The sequence below is a fragment of the Lepisma saccharinum genome, chromosome 8 (genome assembly GCF_977018435.1).
Source record: "Lepisma saccharinum chromosome 8, izLepSacc3.1, whole genome shotgun sequence".
NCBI lineage: Eukaryota > Metazoa > Arthropoda > Insecta > Zygentoma > Lepismatidae > Lepisma > Lepisma saccharinum.
Window position 1 is genome coordinate 56244859 of NC_139236.1, and position 17987 is coordinate 56262845.

The 17987-nt window shown below is 35.8% G+C and overlaps 1 protein-coding gene across 3 annotated transcripts in view; it reads right to left on the reverse strand.

The window, feature by feature from the left end:
- Window positions 1–17987, reverse strand: part of Nagk (N-acetylglucosamine kinase) — a 73253-nt gene that overhangs the window by 5658 nt on the left and 49608 nt on the right. For 2 of the 3 annotated variants that reach the window (XM_083126684.1, XM_083126683.1), the window contains 2 exons: window positions 9777–9872; window positions 1818–1959 (listed from right to left, as the gene is read on the reverse strand). In XM_083126684.1, the coding sequence (XP_082982810.1) occupies window positions 1818–1959; window positions 9777–9863 (229 nt within the window). In that variant the 5' untranslated portion in view covers window positions 9864–9872. Of the gene's footprint in view, window positions 1–1817; window positions 1960–2891; window positions 4568–9776; window positions 9873–17987 lie in introns of those variants that run through there. The other variant, XR_014442001.1, reaches the window with a different exon arrangement.

The following is a 17987-nucleotide window of genomic DNA, read 5'->3' on the forward strand; positions in this document are numbered from 1 at the left end:
TTTGCATGAAATCTTAAACGTTGGCAATCAATTATTTGTCAAGTTGCAAGTGTATAGTAAAATAATACTCTTGAGTTTATTTTACGTAGAAGTACAATTTGTTTTATATTGCATTGCATAATGTCAAGTACAATGTATTCATGCATAATTGTATGTACTGGGAACGTTTCTATACAAGCTTCATGCATATATTATTAAATAAATTATCAATATAGGTTTCAGAACATAATGCCCTGACATGACCATGAAAGTACAAATACATCATGGGAATTGTAGCTTTCCTGGCAACGTGATTCGAACAGGTGTTCTCGGGTTACCAGCCAGGTTAAATTGGAGTTAGCTTCCAATGTTTCGAGGGCATACATTGCTCTCATCTTCAGGGAATGTAAAAATGGAGACCAGTGTAGGGTTTTATATATATATATATATATATATATATATATATATATATATATGACTATGATGTGGTGGAGTTTTCACGGAAAAACACCAATCTCAACAGGAACGTGGGACTCCAGCTCAGTCACACCTGGAACCCACTCCTCCGTAAAAACAAGACACCAGCCAATGAGAACACCAGGATCCATAGCGAACCAATAGGAAGACAAGAGTCCAAACTCCGCCACATCATAGTCATATATACGAGGGCGTACCCAAAAGAAACCGGAAAGCATATCTGGCGGGAAAGCCCGACGTACTTCCGACTTCTGCCATGAGATGTAGTGAGGAGACACTATGACGTGCCAGTGTGCTGAGCTCCGTTGCCATGTGTAGACGTGGAGCTGTGCTGTACCGCACGTTCTTTGTCTTGACAAACGTTTGCTGCAAAATGTTGCTACAGCAGATCAGAAAGAACAGTGTGTTGTGAAATTGTGTTTCCTATTAGGGAAAACTTCAGCTGAGACTGTAGTGATGCTTAAAGAAGACACCTTAGGTAAAATGCAAGTGTACGAGTGGTTTGGATGTTTCAAAAAGGGGGAAATGTCAGTGGAAGACCAACCGCGATCTGGACGACCTGCCACAGCAAGAAATGACAAAAACATTGAAAAAGTGCGAAATGCTGTTTACGAAGATCATTGTCAAAGGTCAAACTGTTAATCAGGATTTCTACATGGGTGCGTTGAGGCGATTGCGTGAAAATGTGCAGCGAAAACATCCAGAAATGTGGAAGCGTGGCAACTGGTTGCTCTACCACGACAATTCCCCAGCCCACACTGCTGTGCGTGTCCACACTTTTTGGCGAAAAACCAAATGCCTGTTGTACCTCACCCTCCATATTCACCGGACCTTGCACCTTGTGATTTTTTTTAATCCCCCACATGAAGAATGAACTCAAAGGCAAACGCTTTGCCGATGTGACTGAAGTTCCGGAACATGCGCTTCAGGCCTTGAACAATATCCCAGTTGAGGACTTATGGACAATACTTTGAAGCAGACTAAGGTATTTGTAACTCACATTTAGTAAAACTCATCTTTTTTGTCATGTTCCGGCATTTTTTTTTTTTTAGCAAATTCCGGTTTCTTTTGGGTACGCCCTCGTATAACCCTACACTGATCTCCATTTTTACATTCCCTGAAGATGTGAGCAATGTATGCCCTCAAAACGTTGGAAGCTAACTACCATTTAACCTTCTGGTAACCCGAGAACACCTGTTCAAAATACAACATGGATTTATTTCACTAAAGTACAAATGCTAACTCTTTACTGGAAGAGTACAAATGAAGTATCAGATTCTTTCAGACGAGATGTGAAAACCATGAATCATACATGACAAAAGACACACCTGAGCACACAATAAGAAAATAAATGCCATTACCGTGTTCATGTGCAGCAGCTATAGATCCCACAGTGTCACTGCACACAACATAACTCTTACTCAGATCAGGATATTGGTTCACCATTCCCTGCTTCAACTCCTGATTTGTTTCGTCCTGTTCACAGCCACTTAAACTAAGACCCTGGCAAAAAGAAAAAAAAAAGCACAAATGTAGGCATCTTACGTCAACCAGTGAAAACGAACATGCATTTGTTTTGTCATTTAATAAAACACAATAGCTGGCAGGAAAAATTCTATACATATTTCACAGCAATAAATGCACAGTTTGAACATGGATGTCGACAAAGACTTTAAAAACTAACGTAGGCATAAATGACAATATTTTCAATTAAAAAAAACAACAACATGGAAACTGAAAAAAAAATCTTCTGCATGCGACTAATCCAGAATTGTCATTGGTTTCACTCAAATTCCCAGACTTTTCCGAGTATTTTTAAATAATTCTAGAAAAATTTGCTAAGTTTTAAGTTACTTGTACTCTTCCTTTGCAGTGTATTTATAGTGGAAATATGAAAGATTGGTTCCAGTTAAAAAAAAAAGCAGAAAAATAAAACATTATTATTAATTTTTACATATGATCACCTGTTGTGGTGTATTACTTTTTATTAATTTCGAAATATTAAATAACAATGATCAGGAGATATACTTAATGTTCTCGAACTTTTACAAACACATTCTTTATGGAAGGGAAGACTGTGCTCTGTGTGGACTTTGTTATTCAGCATACTTTGATGATTTTCATTTCATATTACAAATCAAGTGAGTGAGCGTAACCTGGTCAAGAAGACCTACAATAACGGCTGGGGGTTCGTCGGGCTGATCACCCGTCACCCCAATACTGGTCTGAGACCTCCACGCTATAACAGGTGACGGAGGAACAGTGTGGGAGGAAGACCAGCAGTCGGTAGGTAAGCCAAGGCCCGTCAAGGTGCTGTAGAGCTGTGGGTTATGTTATTACAAATCAAGTTGTTGTTTTTTTAAATTTATTTAAGCATTATGTCTCAATTTCCTAGCAAGTAAAGAAGTCAGCTTTGAGGTAAAAGCTCAACATACCTGTACATAAAAAAGAGACATCTTCCAATATATATATGCATCCCATAAACTTCCATTATGGAAGAAGCCTGCTGTATTCCAGAAAAAAGGTGCTCTTCTTAACACTATCCCACGTTTTTGATGCATAATGAAACCAATTCTTTTCAGACAATGCAGCATGTGTCAAAGGATTGCGAGCGACACCTAAGAGTTGTTTCTTTAAACCCTCAAGCAAGTGTTCAAATCCTGGATGTCCCAAATATTGGTTGCCATCCATCAATGAGTCTTTTTCAGGAAGCAGAAACAAATTCAGTGGATCACCGCATGTTGCAGGAGTGAGACAAGCCATTATGCTTCCAGTGCCAATTCCAAGACCACTTTGTATTTGAAGTCTTGATTTGGCAAATACTTGCGAATAAATGTTCTGCATCATTTCAACCTGCTTTGGACTGAAATCTGAAGGTTGAGCATGATTATGAAGAAACAACACGTGTGGGAAATATTCAATGATTTCTTCATCTTGAGATGTAGTAGTGGTGGATGGTTTTAACATTTCCGCAGATTGGAGAAATCTCAAGACATTAGGATCAAAAAACCAGTCTTGAACAAAAATTACAGCATGGCAAACAGATAGGAAAAAAGCTGCCAGCTGCAGAGACTGAACTTCCATGGCATTCTCCGTAGAAGCAAACTCTGCCACATACTTCTTTTCTTGTTGAACAAGACGATCCATTACAGCAGGTGATAAAATTGGCTGTGAATCAAGAAAAATGACACGACCAGGAGAAACGTAAATATCTACACCTGATGTACAATAGCCACCAAGTTCTTGATGTTCTGTGGTCTGTGGCTTAAAGTACAAATTTTTGTTAAGCTCTGTAACCTTATTGCCAGCAAGGTATGACATAAGCGTTGATTTTCCTACGCCTTGCAATCCAATGCATCCAACGACTAAAAAATCATTCTGGTCAAGCAAAAACTCTAGTGCATTATCACATAACTGAAACAATTCATCGATGAGTTTTACACTAGTTTTCATTTCGGGCGGAGGAGCCAATGGATTAACATTTTCACTAGTTGAATGTTTTGGGGCTATATGATATATTGGCTGTGGTGCATCGGCATCCTTTCTTAATACACTGGGTGGCCTCTGGCTGGGAGATACTGCACGGCTCTCTCCTTCTCTTGTGCGTAAAATGATGGTTGGCTGGGATAAAGGCCTATCAGTTGCTTTAGCAGGACTTCGTGCATCCGTTGAACGTTCTCTGTCTGAACGATCCCAATCTTTTTCTCGGTCAGGTTTCGCGAGAATGATTGGAAAACGTCCTCCTCCCAGTGGACCAGAATCATCTTTATCCTTGTTCATTGTGAAAGACTTTTTCTTCTTTCTCTCAATTCGTCCTTTATCAAATTCTGACATAGTCCAAGATCTACAAAGTTCACACAGTAACCAACTTTGATCTTACATCGAGATCAAGCAGCGAAATCAAAGTACTCTGTTCACGTTTCCTTAACAACACGCCTTTCGTTAAATGAACTATTGCGAAAATTTTATCATTCCATTGAATCACTTATCGCAAAGAAAAGAAACACTTTGCTTCGAGGCTTCGGAAGCAAATCACAATCCACAGTATAAAGATAACGCTGCTCTTCCACAGTGTCAAGACGTACGTTTTCACTTTCTTCAAGGACAAACTAATACGTACATCGCCTTTGTTGAAGTTCCGTGTTTATTTTCAGAATTTTTTCTTCGCCAAAGTGCCCACCATACAAAATTACCTATACAGCTTACGACGATAACATATCGGCTACGCGTCGCAGGAAATGTTTGTTTGGGGATTGCGCGAATTTTAATACGTTGAGGTCGAAGTGGAAAGTCTGTCAGTAGGATCAGTAGTTGGATTTATTTCATGGTAAACATACGCGGTAAAATTATGTACACATTTCTCTGCTACATAAGCTAATATACGTACCACACTACGTACTGACATTCTCTGCTACATAAGCTAATATGGCCGAGTCTGCTGCCACGCACGTGTCAGCAGTAAGAATAAGCTTCAAATTTGCTCCTGCCACGTAATTCGTCTGCTAAGAGGATGTTACAAATCTTAAGAACGGATTGAGACGAGAGAAATGCAAGTTTATGATTAGTGGGAATGAATGTACAGGTAATTTAGACCCTTTTTCTTGAGAAAGCATTTAGCGATACTATTTTAATACTAACAGAACCTAACCTAACTACGAGAGCATTTAGGAGTAACATTATTGTATGAGGGAAACGGATTCCTTCAAATTTACAGGAGAAAGTACTTACGGATATCATTTTCTTTAGCGTTGTGGAAGTTCCTGAATGTAGATTTGGGTAACACTTTACTATACCGGAGACGGATTTCTTCAAATTTACAGGAGAAAGTACTTACGCAAATCATTTTCTGTAGTGTTGTTGATGTTCGGGAATGTAGTTTTGATCCATTTTAATGCGAATGCATGTGGTTTTCTACGAAAATCTATTTCCGATGTGCTATTGCTGCTGCCGCCATGATGATGTCCGTATATGCTAAATTGAACGAAAGGAGTGCTAATGAAACCTAACCTAACATAGTAGGCATACCTCCTCCCCGTGATGGTTCGTGGGGCTATAGTGAATTTTTGGGCTAACGTCAATGGTTTTTGGGGCTACCCGTGGATGGTTTGTGGGAAATAAGGAAGAACAGTAAGCACTCGTTAATGTAAGAAATAGACATTATTTTTGTTATAAATTCATTATTTCACCTAAAGAAATGTTCCGCAATGCAGAAGAGTACGTTAGCAATGTAAAAAATTGCGAAATAAGTCATTGATAGGTGTCTCCGGTATAGTAAAGTAGTAGATTTGATCCATTTTAATGTGAATGCATGTTGTTTTCTGCGAAAATCTCTGTCCGACACGCTGTTTCTGCTCCTGCCATTTGCCTTCTGCACGAGAGTGCAATGTTCCGTGTGTTAAGATGATGCAACCCCGTAGCCAGTGTTTCAGCCTCGCCGTGTTTTCACTAGAACATGACGTGTTGAGTATTTTTTTTTTTTAACTATGCTTGCCTAACCTAACCTAACCTTACGGAAAATGGTTTTTGGGGCTAACGTGAAAGGTTTTTGGGGCTAACGTCAATGGTTTTTGGAGCCAACGTGAATGGTTTGTGAGGCTAACGTCAATGGTTTGCGATGTATTAGCATAATTTCAAATCCGGGCACGAAAGTAGATATTTTCCGGTCAACGAGGTTGCAACACTGCATAAATCGACAAAACCCTATCAGAACGCCCCCTAAACCAGTACGCTATCATGGCCATAATGTGTTACAGATTCGAAACAACAAGTAACAGTAAGTACTTGTAAATAGAATAGACATTATCTTAGAAATGCATTATTTCACCTTAAGAAATGTTCCGCATTCGAAAATAACAAGTTAGCAATTTAAAAAAGTTCGAAATATATGATTCGTAGGTGTTTCCCTCATACGATAATAGTACCAATACCGCATTTAGGTTTATATTATAAGAATGCTAAGAAACATAATCTTAAAGAAAATTTGTGAAAGTAATTGCTACAAATTCACAGTATGTGTTACAGACGTAATTGCATGCATAGCATGATGAAATCACGGTAAGACAAAGACCGAGTCTGCGGCCACGTGCATCTTTCTTGAGGTTCCAGCAGAAAAAGAACGTGGCAGCAGACACTGCCAGCTAAAATATACGTACCACACTACGTACTGAACCTGTCTGTGATATAACGTAATAACTTTGTTAACTAGATTATTTGTTATGATATGAATGTCACCTTTAAAATAGATTAATAGGAAATACAAAAATGTTTGTTTTTACTTAACCAGAAAGATCTCCTGGTTAAATTTATGTTTACATTATTTTGCACATGCATAAAGATGTGGAGCTAGAAGTGTAATGATGTAATACTGTGGTTGGTTTGATGCTAATGTGTATTCCCTCCAGTCAGTGAGGTATCCATGCAGCCCCAACAGGCCCCTAAGTTGTTTCATAAATGCCCAATTTATGGTCATTTTGGCTCTAAATTTACACTTACCTCTCCCCCTCCACCAGATGTAAGATTCTGGGTGAACCTCTGTCTCCCAAATATTGAAAACAGCTGCCCTAGCGTCTACCAAAGGCCCGGTCGAGCCTTAATCCCAATTTTTTCTATACTAATGAATAGAGCCCGGAAGTTTGGCAAAATGCCTCTTTTTATCTACTGCATATATTGATAAAATTTTTCTGGATATACGTTTCTTATGTTGTTTCAAATGTTTTAGAAGCCTTTTCATTTTGCCTATTTGGGACACCACTGTCTATTTTTAATTATAATGCCTTTTTTTGCCTTTTTCAATGAAATTTGACCATTTTTTTTAAAAAATGTGTATATAAATTATTTTTCTCCCAAAAAACGTTGTTGGCATTTATTTTTCTTCCGTTTATTAGGCGAGTAATTTTCGTCTTATTTATGTAATATTGAATTCATGCATGTTTCAACATTGCTGAAGGAGAAAAGTGTGAGAAAAATGTATTTCATGCTCAGTTAGGATATTGCCTTTCGGATCATGCCTTGTGCATGATTGACTGCTGAAGTGGACAGGTTGATTTCGAACACAAAGAAGATATTTCTGAAATCTCCCTCTCGAACCCTGCATCTGAGCTTAGTTTACCTTCGCAACCAGTCTTGACCAGATGGGGAACCTGGATATCAGCAGCTATATATTGCTAACGACCTTGAAAAAATCAGTGAGGTGATAGATGCTCTTCCAGAAAATGAAGCGGCTTCAATGGAAAAACTCCTGTGCTATTCAAGTTTATTTTTGCACATTATGGTGCATTGCCAGAGACAATTACAATTATAGCATCCATGAAAATCTACAAGGAATCTATGCAGCAGATGATGGAAGTGCCAGGAGAAAAGGGGTCAGCTGTTGCGGAAAAGTGCAAACGGGTAGTGAGTGCAAATGAGGACTTGAAACAATTGAAAACAATTTATGATATTCTAAAAGGTGAAAATGCTGTTACCAAAATGAGTCCAGCTACATTTTATGTATGCTCCAATAACTTCTGTCGAAGTAGAAAGATCATTTTCTATTATTAAAAACATCCTCTCTGACAGACGACTATCAATGAATGTTGAGAACTTAAAAAAAAACACCTTGTAGTTATGTGCAATTAAGACGGAGAAAATTGAAATGCTCTTCCCAATGTAGATTTTAACATTTTGCCAGAAATTATAGATAAAAGTAAGTGACTTCCAAATGTGTCTTTTTTCGGTTTATTTTGCCTTTTTTTCATTTTTAGTGCCTATTTTCCACATTATAAATGCCTTTTTGCCTGCCTATTTTAACAAAAATAAATGCCTGAACTTCCGGGCTCTACTAATGAAAAACTCTACAATATGTATGTAGAGAGAGATAGATAGATATAGCCTAAATGAATTACCTATTGAAACAATGGAAAGAAGATAGTATACTGTTTGTATACACATAATCTGTAGAAACAAATATGGTAGTCCACAAAAGAATTAAATATATACACAGCTTAAAATGGATTTGAGAGTTCTATGAAATTACATTACAAATGAGAACTGAACTTGGAACTTAACTGTTTCATGTAATAATATTTAAGCACATTGCTACTGGGCAGACTTGCATTCAAAGATATCTAGCCACCAATGCCATACTTTGCCATATGCTAATAGTTACAAGGTTAAAAAATACTTAAGAAAAACAAACGCATAATTTCTATGTTGTTACTGACACCACAAGGAACATCGCTACGCTATGGAATTTAATCTGCATATTCATAACTGCTAATCTTATGTCAGGTCAGAGTGTTGATATACATTTTTGTTCAATTTGCTTAAGGAATGGATGCCATCAAGAATATGTGGTTCATGCTAGTAGATAGGGTAAGGCCACACACATCACATGCTGGATGTTTTAATAGCCTTTAATGACCAAGTTATTGCTCCATATTACAGACTATCACTGGTAAAAGGGATGGATTGGCCTTCCTATTCACCAGAATCCAATCTCTATGACTTTTTTCTTTGAGGTTGCTTTAAGGACAAAGTGAACGCAAAGATTCCCCAAAATACCACTAACTTAAATATCTGTTTTCGTTGGAGAATTAGAACTATTTCCTTTTGTTCAGCCCTTGTTTTTTATACCCTGTACAAATATGCAACACTTAAACCTGCTGAATTAATGATTACATAAAGGAAACAAATTGGTACCAGTTTCATAAATCGGAGACACATTAAAATCGGATATTTTGTGTTTCGCGTGGTTCGTACTTACCAACTGTGTATTGCGGAACATAGTCCAAGGTGGCATTATGCTTTTTACACGAAAACAAACACTTTTCTACTAAAAGAAAGCATTTTTCTAAGTGCTACCGAACACACGTAACAGTGCGATATCTCTTACTTTGCGAATGATATCGCTTTTTTTGGTTTCAAATATCAGTGTTTCCAACCTTCTTCACCGAAAAATACCTACGATCGTGTTCGTCACGTGTGCAAATTGTACATTATGCACGGGTAACTGACGGATAGCCCCACGAACCATTCCGATAAGGTTAGGTTTGGTTGGGTTAGGCAAGCATAGTTAAAAAAAGGGGGGGGGGGTTGGAAACACTGACATGATTTCCCGGTCAAATAGATACCACGATGAAAGAAAATACCTCGGCTAACGTTGGAAACCTTAGAGAAACTCATTTCCGTAAGTAGTTTCTTCTGTAAAAATGAAGAAATGTGTCTCCGATGTATGAAACTGTTACCAACAAAATAATGTTCAGGCTATCAGCTTTATGACTAGGTAAGCAGATGGGTAAAATAAACAACTATAAAAGGCAAATGGGTATGGCATGACTCACAAATGCTTCTAGAGGCAGATCTGGTAGTGAGGCTTCCTTCTTAGCTTCCTGGACCATTGCATGGATCCGACGTTGAACTTCTGGCATTCCTTCCAACTGAAAAAAAATAATAATAATAAAGTGTTACTAAGTGTATGACAATAAAAATAATACATTGTCATAACTACATTTGAAAATGGTTAGGCTAAGTCCAAAGTTCCACATTTGTGCAATATTTATAATAATTTAGTCATATGGTTGCTCAAAATTTTATTCAAACAATACAATTAAATGTCTGAAATTACTACTTAAACCTATTCCATTAAATATGATGTTTAAAAAAAAGCCAATTTGTATATCATGACAAAATTATCAAATTGTGAAATATTCTGAATTCATATTCATAACAGTTATTTTTGACTGACAAAATGTAAAACAAATATTTTAAATCATATGTGTTCTTTCAGACAAGAAAGATATGATACATTCAAATTTATAATTAAATTTATTGAAATTATGTACATTTGCATTGGCATCAAGGTTTATATACAAAGGTCAACTCTTTAAAATTGTTCAATGTATAATATGATGTCATACTTGGTATTTTGTGTCAACATTCAAAAAATGGTAATTGTAATCATTAGATAAGTATATTGTGATATACATAGTAAAATAGCTGTAACAGAGCAAATATGTACATTTACTACACAAACATTCAAGCTGTTAAGCACTTATGGACAAAAATATAAAACAAAAACAATTGACGATAACTCATACTAAAAAATCTGGCTTGAACTAGTTGCTCTAATACTAGTTGTCTGTGACTTTAAAAGGATCTCTGATGGAAAAAAGATAAGTACGGATTTAGCAATATGGAATGGTGATATATTGGTACAATAATTGTTGCTTTTAAAGCATTAAACTTGGCAATGTTATAATAACTTGGATGTTTAAGTTATATAGAAGCCTTTTATGACTCGAATGAACTTTGAATATGATATAATCTTATAAAGATTCGAAAGTTGTAGAATGACACTGATATCTATAATAGATGCCATGTTGAATTTGAAGCAGTGAATAAGTATCTGTTTTCATCTTCCTTAACGGGCAGGCTTGTAAATGTTACAGTTCCTCAAATGAGTGCTTGGAGGAAGGTTGCATAGAGTGACACTTATATGTTCTACATTTGGAGGTGATTTGATCAGATGATGAATTTACAAAACTGAAGCTCAGAATTGTAGATACAAAGACTTGCTTCATCCTGGAAGGAGATAACAAAGATATATATTTTTTTTATGTATAGCATTGATATCTTATAAATGTTCTTGTAAACAAAGGCATAATTTGATGCTATTGTAATTTTTGTTGTTTCTAGTTGTTTTTTTTTTCATTTTTATCAATATAATAATTATAAAGTTATCAGTATATGTAAATTTAAATTTCCTTTTCAACATAGCACTGGTTTCTAACGGTGGAAGCGGCCCCGGCGCACACCCAGCGTCGAATAACATGGGTACCTGGGGGAAACCCTGGGGGGTAAAGGCGGTCAGGGGCGTGATGCTGATCACATCACCCCCACTCACGACCGGATCAAGAAAGTGTGGGGCGTTACCCCCACACCCCCTATACGCCTTCATGGCGTGGTGCTAAGCACAGGGGAACACTTTACCTTTTACATAGCACCATAGCTACCTATTGTGCCGATACTGAGTTTGAATTATACTGACAAAGTCGTTATATATATAAGATTATGAGACGTCAGGTGATTAGTTGAAAAGGTTCAAGCTTATAATAATCTTTGTATTGTTTTGCTTCTTGTTCTGGTTTCTGAGGTTAGGTGTTTTTACCTTTAAATATGTCAGATCCAAAGGGTGATTTCTGCTTGGCAGATGTTATGGCTGCTCTCAGTGCTATCAAGGATGGCCAAACAGAGCTCAACGCTAATCAGGAGGATCTCAAAGCTAATCAGGAAAAGACTGATGCTCAATTGACAGAGCTGAATGATATTATTAAAACTAGTATCTCAGAAGTCAGAGTGTTCAGAGGTGAAATCGAAGCTACTTGTACAGAGCTTAGAGAAGAGATCAAAGATGAACTCGAGGTGGGCGAAAAGACAAAAATGGCGGCTATATGTGTGGAAAGAGCCCAGTTAATGTCAACCTCAGATAAGTTAGAGGAAATATATGATATGTCCAGGCTTCTGCAAGAACAGGGAGATGAAAGTGAAGAAGATGCAATTTGTGTCAAAGAACAAAGTATCTTGAAACTAGGAGAGACTTACAAGAAAGATGGCAAAGCAAAAGAACTGTCTGAACTTATTAAGCAGACGAGACCCTTCCTCTGCACCATTAGTAAGGCGAAGGCAGCAAAATTGGTTCGTGCTCTGGTTGACATGTTCTTGGATCTGGAAGCCACCATTGGCAGTAAAGTTCAGTTGTGCAAGGAATGCATTGAGTGTACAAAACAAGATAAAAATACTATCCTCGGGCAGTATTTGGAAGCCTGCCTAATAGCTTTGTATTTTGACACTGGCATGTTTACTGAAGTTCTTCACCTAGGATCGACCTTATTAAGGGAACTGAATAAGTTTGATGACGAAATGTTATTGCTAGAGGTTCAACTTCTAGAAAGTAAAACTTACCATGCCTTGAGTAATCTTTCAAAAGCACGTGCAGCACTTACCTCAGCTCGGACTACAGCTAATTCAATATATTGCCCTCCAAAACTACAAGCATCGCTTGATATGCAGTCAGGCATTCTTCATGCTGCTGATGAGATAGACTTCAAAACAGCATACTCTTACTTCTATGAAGCATTTGAAGGCTATGATAGTGTGGAAAGCTCAAAGGCTTTGACTGCATTGAAGTACATGCTGCTGTCTAAAATAATGTTGAACACACCAGAAGATGTGCAGCAGATCATAAGCTTGAAACTGGATCTGAAGTATGCCGGAAGTGCAATTGAAGCTATGAAGTGTGTTGCTCAAGCAAGTCTTAAGAGATCTCTGGTAGACTTTCAGGAGGTTGTGGATAAGTTTAAAGAAGAACTGGAAAATGATCCAATTGTTCGAGCACATTTAGACAGCCTTTATGACACAGTGTTAGAACAAAACCTTTGTCAAATCATCGAACCTTATTATCGTGTTCAGGTGGATTATGTTTCAAAATGCATTAACATACTTGTAAACCAAGTAGAGAAGAAACTTTCACAAATGATTTTGGACAAGAAGTTTCACGGTATTCTACACCAAGGTGAAGGGGCGTTTCCCCAAAGTGTTTCAAATGTCCAGTTGAAGGATACAATTAGGAAAGGCACCAAACTTAAATTGAAACAAATTAATAAGACTGTTTTCACCAATTGCCCAGGTGCAAGGAGAAAAGTAAGAACTCATCCTAAACATGTTCGTAAAAGAACATTCCGGCAGAGATGTTTGAAATTATGGAGGAGAAAATTTCGTCTAGAAGCATTCCATGCATACTCCTCTCATAATTGTATTTTGACTGTGATAGCATGCTTGATCATGCATCGTACACATGTACGCAGAAGATGTCACATGATGTCATGAAGTTAAAGTTAACTTCAAAGTTGTAATGTCGTAGACTTACATTTTAATCATTTGATTACTTACCTGTAATGTATCTTTTCAAAGGCATTGTTGCAGTGTGCAGACATGTCTTACTATATTATATCAGATATGTGACTGAAAATTACTTGATTGGTAAAGATTGTTACATACTTATAGTACTTATCATTTGTGATTAAGTTCGGAATTACAGTAATATGAACTATGAGTGTTGTAACATTCTTATGTGGTTGCATATATTTGGAAAAAGTATGTTATGAAACATACATAGTTTTATTAGTATGTGAATTTGAAACATACAGTTTAGCAAAATTGCTTTGTTTAAAGAAAAGAATTACACTTTTCTTTGTTCTGTGTGAACATAAAGTATAACTTAGTGGCCTAAGGATAGGTTCACATGCTTCCGATATCATGTGAAGTAAAGACATGTCGACTTCGAAGTGTTAAAAGGGGATGTTGAAGAAACCGAAGACAGGTTTCATCCAAACACAGAAAAGTCTCGGAGCGTCAAGCCTTAAAAGGTTCAATATAAAAATTTGGAATTTAATATCCTTTATCTCAGATTGCACGGTGATGGTAGGGAGAGTAGTTAGAACGCTCAGACCCGATGGTAACCTGTTGTCTAGGTAAAGTAGGGGAATATTAATAAAGAGGTTCATGCATATTTATTCACTTTGTTCAGCAGTCTGATTCTTCTGTTGGAATACACTGTTAGCAATAAAGGTGCGGTAATTTGGGCACACGTGTTAACATTTGACCACATGTAAGCTGACAACTTACCATGATTGTATACCCATCAGACTTTCAAGCTTTTTAATTTTAACAAAGATTGATTTGCCATACATCCTGAAATATGGTTGCAGGATAATTTAATCTATACTTACCATCCAGAGTGAAGAAACTCTAAGGGTTTGTTGGTTGGGAGTTTCTTATTGACCGAGTGTCAAGGGTGGTATATAAGACCTCAGTTCTTTACTTTTCATTCTTCGTATATTAAATTTTAGCATTATGAAATTGCTTATGATAACATGTTTATTTTGTTGTTTTGAAGGACAAAATATACTGCAGCATTTCACAACCATACCCATAAGGGTTGGTTGGTTGAGTTCTTCTCTTAGGCTGTTGGTTAAAGGTGGTACTGTGAGTCACAGTACTTTGTGCATAATTTTTCTTTTGTCGGCTCTTAATGTCAAAATTTTCTCACTTTTCGTGCTTCTTTCCTTGAGTTTGAAACATTAGTTCAGGTATGAAGTATTCCTCTGTAGAGTTTGCCTTAAGTTGATCTTCATGATCCGACATTGGTCCTCATTTATATTTCTTGATCCTTAGTTGTGTTGAACGGTGGAAAAATTTGATATAACAAATATTCTTTGTTATTTGTATTTTGGAGTGCAAAAAATGTATAATATAATGTGATGGCATGTGCATAATAATTTTGAATGCTAAGATTTAGCTTTGACTTGAAAAATATTTACTAGAGCACAAAGATTCCAAGAATTGAATCGTAGGCTCAAATAGGATTGAACTTGACAAAGAGCAAAGTGATTCACGTGTTGATCCAAGCTTCAGTCAAGTAGTTGTTTCCTTTAAAAATGCTAGAATGCATTATGGCTCCAAAATGTGTTCACAAAGGCTGAATAGTAAGTTTGAACCGTGACGCTGCGAGTTCAGGAACAACAGTTATTTATGATTTATAATTTTTGTGTGCATATCATAATTTATACATTTCTTGCATGAATTCATTTGCGATGTAAAAAATCTTATATTCAGCACTCCGTAAATCTGAGGATGTTTGCTTTTTGATGCAGGGACTTGCATTTTTGTCATGTTAGCCGATGTTGCTAGATGAATGGATCAATTCCTAATGGGAAATTTAGATCAGAGGTAACTTACTCTACATGTAGAAAATTATTATTAATATATTTTTTGGCTAAATAAAGATTAATATAAAAATTATGCTCTCAGGTTGAGAATGAAGTTCTGAATGGTGCTTCATGGGTTGATAATAAATAATAATGTTATGTAGGTACATTGTTTATGTAAAAATGATTCATGTGTACTTCACTAGATAATAATTGTTGGTATGTCGAACTTGAATTTCATTTTTTCAATATTATTATGTACTAAAAATTCATTATGCATAGTTTGCTTTGTATTGGTTCATGATGAACAAGTTCTTGTTGTATTGTTGCAAAACAAATATTCAGTTACACTCAATTGATTATAATGCTGAACATGAAAACAAATTGTAAATATAGAGGCATTATATTAATTATTATATGTTAAAAGTCTCAGTAGTGCTCAGATCTGTTGTGGGTTCATCCCTTGTTGAGCGCCAGTATGACAATAAAAATAATACATTGTCATAACTACATTTGAAAATGGTTAGGCTAAGTCCAAAGTTCCACATTTGTGCAATATTTATAATAATTTAGTCATATGGTTGCTCAAAATTTTATTCAAACAATACAATTAAATGTCTGAAATTACTACTTAAACCTATTCCATTAAATATGATGTTTAAAAAAAAGCCAATTTGTATATCATGACAAAATTATCAAATTGTGAAATATTCTGAATTCATATTCATAACAGTTATTTTTGACTGACAAAATGTAAAACAAATATTTTAAATCATATGTGTTCTTTCAGACAAGAAAGATATGATACATTCAAATTTATAATTAAATTTATTGAAATTATGTACATTTGCATTGGCATCAAGGTTTATATACAAAGGTCAACTCTTTAAAATTGTTCAATGTATAATATGATGTCATACTTGGTATTTTGTGTCAACATTCAAAAAATGGTAATTGTAATCATTAGATAAGTATATTGTGATATACATAGTAAAATAGCTGTAACAGAGCAAATATGTACATTTACTACACAAACATTCAAGCTGTTAAGCACTTATGGACAAAAATATAAAACAAAAACAATTGACGATAACTCATACTAAAAAATCTGGCTTGAACTAGTTGCTCTAATACTAGTTGTCTGTGACTTTAAAAGGATCTCTGATGGAAAAAAGATAAGTACGGATTTAGCAATATGGAATGGTGATATATTGGTACAATAATTGTTGCTTTTAAAGCATTAAACTTGGCAATGTTATAATAACTTGGATGTTTAAGTTATATAGAAGCCTTTTATGACTCGAATGAACTTTGAATATGATATAATCTTATAAAGATTCGAAAGTTGTAGAATGACACTGATATCTATAATAGATGCCATGTTGAATTTGAAGCAGTGAATAAGTATCTGTTTTCATCTTCCTTAACGGGCAGGCTTGTAAATGTTACAGTTCCTCAAATGAGTGCTTGGAGGAAGGTTGCATAGAGTGACACTTATATGTTCTACATTTGGAGGTGATTTGATCAGATGATGAATTTACAAAACTGAAGCTCAGAATTGTAGATACAAAGACTTGCTTCATCCTGGAAGGAGATAACAAAGATATATATTTTTTTTATGTATAGCATTGATATCTTATAAATGTTCTTGTAAACAAAGGCATAATTTGATGCTATTGTAATTTTTGTTGTTTCTAGTTGTTTTTTTTTTCATTTTTATCAATATAATAATTATAAAGTTATCAGTATATGTAAATTTAAATTTCCTTTTCAACATAGCACCATAGCTACCTATTGTGCCGATACTGAGTTTGAATTATACTGACAAAGTCGTTATAAGTGCACATACATTAATCAGTAGCAGCTTCTGCTTATTTGCATGTGCATACTGAAATAATTTTTATTATATTATATTTATTCATCAAAAACATCACATGTCCCCATGCCACTTCTCCTGCCATTTGCTTTGCTTCATCAGCACCTGCACTCGCTTGCACTTCTTGAGGTGTGTTACCTCTGACACTATTTGCAGCCAGGAAGTAGAGAAAACCGATTGATTTTTCTGGCTTGTTAGGATTTCATTTGCACAACAAGCTACCACCACTAACCATGTGCTAGAATGTAGTGTGATGAGTTGAGGCAACCTGCACATCATAGCAATTGAGGTTTTATTTTTTGTTTAGAAAAGGGAAATTTTGATGGTATCTTCATTATCTCATCCTGTTCCAAACATGGCAGGGGCAAGAAAGAGGGAAGGAGCAGGGGCAACTGAAAGCAAACCGGTGTTTTAAATAACGTCTTGCATTATAGAATGAGCTGCCTTTGCTTAGTACAGCTTGACCACGATAAAATACCCCTTTACCGCTGTCATTGAATTATATCATCGAAAATATATATAAATAATAATATGTGTCTTTCATTGCACAAGTTTTTATCTGTGTATCTCTAGTAATTAGTGGGTAATTTTTAGTTGTAGCCTTGACTGGAATTTTATGCAGTAGATCAATGCTTTTTTTTTTTGGTGTCATATCTAAACGTATTTTATTGTTCTTTTCCTCACGAAATTTCATCTTTGTAACTTTAATAACTTCTACAAGAACAAGAGTTTACCATACTACAAACTGTTAACTTTATGCTATTTTTTGTTTCACATGGACAGACAATTTATGTACCATTAATATTTGGAGGTTTTGCTCTATTGATGCAATATACTAAATTTCACTACACTGATAGTTGACGACACAAAAATGAATGGAAATCAAGCACACAAACTGTATTTTTGAATGG